This window comes from Frankliniella occidentalis, unplaced genomic scaffold, assembly GCF_000697945.3.
Source record: "Frankliniella occidentalis isolate FOCC.00 unplaced genomic scaffold, Focc_3.1 Scaffold3296, whole genome shotgun sequence".
In the NCBI taxonomy this organism is placed as follows: Eukaryota; Metazoa; Arthropoda; class Insecta; order Thysanoptera; family Thripidae; genus Frankliniella; species Frankliniella occidentalis.
This window is the reverse complement of record NW_026270358.1, coordinates 7888-12204: the sequence shown is the minus strand read 5'-3', so window position 1 is coordinate 12204 and position 4317 is coordinate 7888. Positions and strand designations below refer to the sequence as shown.

The 4317-nt window shown below is 57.0% G+C and overlaps 1 protein-coding gene across 1 annotated transcript; it reads right to left on the bottom strand.

Moving 5' to 3' along the window:
- Nucleotides 1-6: 6 nt before the first annotated feature.
- Nucleotides 7-3545, bottom strand: LOC113210394 (heat shock 70 kDa protein II-like). Its single transcript, XM_026428372.2, has 8 exons — nt 3258-3545; nt 2494-2727; nt 1991-2139; nt 1769-1898; nt 1445-1692; nt 1123-1368; nt 557-904; nt 7-395 (listed from the first exon to the last, which is right to left on the bottom strand). Exons 1-8 carry the CDS (start codon nt 3364-3366, stop codon nt 99-101), a joined length of 1761 nt encoding a protein of 586 aa, XP_026284157.1. The 5' UTR covers nt 3367-3545; the 3' UTR covers nt 7-98.
- Nucleotides 3546-4317: the final 772 nt, after the last annotated feature.

The window sequence follows — 4317 nt, the reverse complement described above, 5'->3', positions numbered from 1 at the left end:
GTTATAAAATAAAATCAGTACATAATTTCTCAATCTTTAAAAAGAACTCGTTAATGATTTAAACATAATTCAACGCTAAAGATAGCGGAACAGAAAACTTACACATTTTGGGCTGCGAGAAGGGCCTCCTGGTCCTCGCGTCTGAAGCGGCCTGCCCTCTTGATCATGGCCTGGATGTCGTCATTGCTGAGGTACGCCTCCTGTGCGGACACCTGCACTTGCGCCTGCCGCCCAGTGGTCGGGTCGGCGGCCGTCACCAGCAGCAGGCCGCTCTCGTCCAGCTCGAACGTAACATCGATGATGGCCTGGCCTTTGGGTTTGGGAGGGACCTCGATGTTGAAGTCCTTGTTGAGATAGCAGTTGTCGGTGACGAGAGGTCTGACTCCTTGGTACAGCTGGTAACAAGAACAAGACAATGATTCATTATTAAAAAGGTGGAAACTGACAGTTCTCCGTATCGGATTCATCGGAAATCTGCGACGCGCAAGTAAGGGTCTGTCTGCATCCCCTACAAAGAAGCACGACGTGGACTGACGAGTAGGTCAACTAGCCTCACCTTAATCTGTATCGCTGTCTGGTTGTCGAGGGAATTGCAGTACTTTCCAGTGCTCCTGCAGGGAATGGGCGTGTTCCTTTTGATGAGGGTGCTGAACCGATCGCCGCTGATTTCGATGCCCAGAGACAGCGGGGTGGCGTCCCTCAGCTTGACCACGCCGTCGACCACCTTGTCGCCGACCACCTTGGCGGCGTGCAGCGCCGCGCCGTGCGCCACGGCCTCGTCCGGGTTGATGGACAGGCGCAGCACCTTGCCGTTGCCGAACATGTTCCGGAGCAGCGCGCGCACCTTGGGGATGCGGGTCGAGCCGCCCACGAGCACCACCTCGTCGATATCAGCGGGCGCCAACTGCAGGGCAGCACACGCGGTTTACCCATACAGCTATTCTTTTTAGACAGTCCCTAAGACTGTTCTTACCGGCAGGAAGTGCCCCTGCCCCCCCTCCCTCCTTCCTCTTTCCCCCCCCTTTCCCTGTGTGACGTTGCTGGTGGAGTTGAGAGTGAGGAAGACTATGCAATCGCCACCGCCAAACGGGCCCCGGGGGGCTAGGGATCCCGGTTTCTTACCTGGGCATCGGCAAGCACCTCCTCGCCAACCGCGATTGTCGTGCTGAACAGTGGGGCGCACAGGTCTTCGAACAAGGCCCTGGTGACGGTCGTCTGATAGATCTTGCAGAGCGGGGTGAAGAACACAGAGATGGTCACTTGCGGCATGTTGGACAGCCTGCGCTTGGCGAGCTCACAAGCCTTGCGGAGGTCTTGCACGGCCTGCTTGTCCTCAGTAAGGTTCGCGTTCAACTGTCGCTTTGCGTCCTAAAAAAAAACACACACGAGAAGATGAGTGTTGCCCAACTTGCCTCTGCTAGGGCAGGGCGGTGATGATGCTCGCCTTGATGCAGTGCGCGATGAGGACCTCGTCGAAGTTCTGGCCGCCCAGGTCGGTCGTTCCGCCCGCCGCCAGGACCGTGAACTCGCAGCCGCTGATCCGCACGATGGACACGTCGAAGGTCCCGCCGCCCAGGTCGAAGATGAACACGGTCTTTGGGGACTTGGCGGTGTCCTTGTGCAGGCCGTGCGCCAGCGCGGCCGCCGTGGGCTCGCTGATCACGGACAGCACCTCCATGCCGGCGATCTTGCCTGGGAGGAGCATCAACAACACGCTGGAGCACACAGACAGGAAGTCGAGGGAGGGGAGCAGGTGCTCAGTACTCACAGGCGTCCTTGGTCGCCTGGCGCTGCCTCTCGTTGAAAAAGGCGGGCACGGTGACGACGGCCTTGGAGACAGTCTGGCCCAGGGCGTCCTCGGCCGTCTTCTTCAGGTCACGCAGCACCATGGCCGAGATCTGAATGGTTGGGGATGGCGGGTATCAGTCGCGGGGAAGACGACGCCGCCGCCGGTCCTGATCCCGGAAGACGGACTCTTCCGGCAACTCACCTCCTCGGGGGCGAAGGTCTCCAACTTTCCGCCGACGTCCACCCGGATCCTGGGCACGCCCGCCTGCTCCACCAGCTCGAAGGGCCACACGGCCCTGTCCTTCTGGACGTGCAGGTCACGCCACGGGCGACCTATCAGCCGTTTGGCATCTGCGGCAACGAGGGGGCTTCAGGGGGTGTATCCAGCGACCTACCGACAACCTAAGTGAGGTCCCTGACTGGTCCATTAGGCATTTCGGTAATGCTGAAATGCAGAAGAATGCAGGGAACAAGAAAACAGAAGTCACGTGTATAGGCATAGCGAGTTCCGTTTTCTTCTTCTTCACCGCATTCTTCTCCATTTCAGCTTTACCGGAATGCTTTATTCGCCCAAAACAAATGACTCGCGGTGCGAATTGGCCAATCAGGGACCTCCATTAGGTTGTAGATTGTATGCCGCTGGATACAACGAGGGTCAGGACGGGGAGTGCGGGCAGGGCGGGCAGGGCGAGGGCGGATACGCACCGAACACCTGGTTGGCGGCGGGCAGGTCCGCGGCCGCGTCCCCGACGCAAGACTCGCCGTTCAGGAAGCCGACGACGCTGGGCGTGGTGCGCTTGCCGTGCGCGTTGGCGAAGATCTCCACCCTGCCCTCGCGGCACCCCGCCACCACAGAGTACGTCGTCCCCAGGTCGATCCCCACGGCGGCCCCGGGAAGGTCGCGCACGCTGGGGTCGGCTCCCTGACGTTGTACGTAACCTATTTAATAAAAGCCGGACGTGAGAAAGTAAAGGCGGTAAAACAAACAACGCGACGTCCCGTTCCTGCCACGACAAAAGGAGAACAAAAAGTCCGGCGGTAAAGTGAGAAATTCGTGGCGCTCATGCCGATTTTGACTCCAGTCTTTACTCGTGTAAGATTGTCTCATTATACAATCACTCGAAACACATTAAAACAATGATGTCGGTGTTTATCAGTGCGTAAACTGCTCAAAACTCGGCATTCACGTCCCTTTCGGACGACGATGTTGTCATACTACTTCCGGAGATTTTGTTCTTCTCTCGACCTGGCAGGAACTGGACAGGTAGTCTCTTAGGAATAATAATTATCGCAAAAGATTAGAGGGTTCCTCCGGTTCTTCCCTTTATCCCACTTGTCATCATGTAGAGGTAACAAGACAACGCGCTGTGCGGCGCAGGCCAGACACGGCAAGATTTGTTGGTTAGGGTTAGAGCTGGTGACTTAACCCGCCAGGATGCTCTAAACGGACATGTGCTGGAGGTACAGACCTTTCTTAGACATTGCACCTGCAACAATAATTGCTCTTGGTGATCGGGTACGCGTCCACAGCGGCGGATGTTGCTTCTTTAGTTGCAGCCGAACTGCAGCTGCAGTCATGCTGCTGCTACTTCTGACATGGAGCGGCCAACCTGGCCAGTCAGCTTCGTCTGCGACTCTGGTTGCTGCTGTTGGCCAGTGGTTTTTCTAACAAGCGAAGCGCTGCTTTGAGGCGAGAAGCCACGAATTGAGGTGTGTTTCTACAACCCCCTTCCAAACCCTAATCGGATTTGTAATATGATGCTAGCTTCAGGAGGCTGTTGGCAACACTGGAGCGCGGCATGAGAGTAGAGCAATATGGAGTGGAACGTGAGGGGGTCGGATTCTCCATAGAATCCTACTCATGTGACCCTTTTCCGGGGTCTGGCGCACCCCTTTAGCCACTGATTGTAAATTTTAAAGCAGTGCAATAATTATCGTGCCGATTTACATTTTGCTGGCGTCAAAAACCGCCACGTGAACGGCTTTCACCGGGGACGTCCTTCTGCGGTGGTCTGTGGTGCGAGGAGGGCAGAGAGTGGAGCGGCACGTGAAAGAGGCGCGGCGGCAGGTCTCTAGCGCCCGTCTCCGCGATCCATCCTCACTTCACACTCGCCCCTCACCACCACCGCCGCCACTGCCGCACCGCTGCGGTGTCGCGTTGCCTCCCCGTCTCGTCTCTAATGAGCGAGCGACAGGGTCTCTCCTTTGAGGCCGCCCCGTTCTTACGCTTCCGCTCTGCCGAGCCTAACCTCACCGCCCCGCCCCTGCCTCGGCTCGACTCGCCACTCTACCCCCCGGACACGGTCACTCTCCCATAGAAAGATCCCGCCAACCCCCTCCTGCTGCTTTTATGATGTCCAGCTTTTGTATGAAATACGTGTATTTCTCTCCGATGGTTTCGAGACCGCGCCATGCGTGGAATACAGACCACTTCACCGCGCGTTCTTGTAACAGTTTTTTTTAACACTGGTGGTGAACCGACATTTCCCTCAACACTTTAACAATTCCGTTACGTCGGCAGGCATTTTC

Bases quoted from the DNA above. Each gene is read 5' to 3' on its own strand.
- LOC113210394 (XM_026428372.2), bottom strand. From the start codon at position 3,366: ATGACTGCAGCTGCAGTTCGGCTGCAACTAAAGAAGCAACATCCGCCG. The intron at 1,369-1,444 runs GCGAGCATCATC...GTTTTTTTTTAG, and splicing joins TCATCGCGCACTGCATCAAG to GACGCAAAGCGACAGTTGAA. The intron at 905-1,122 runs GTAAGAAACCGG...GCTGCCCTGCAG, and splicing joins AGGTGCTTGCCGATGCCCAG to TTGGCGCCCGCTGATATCGA.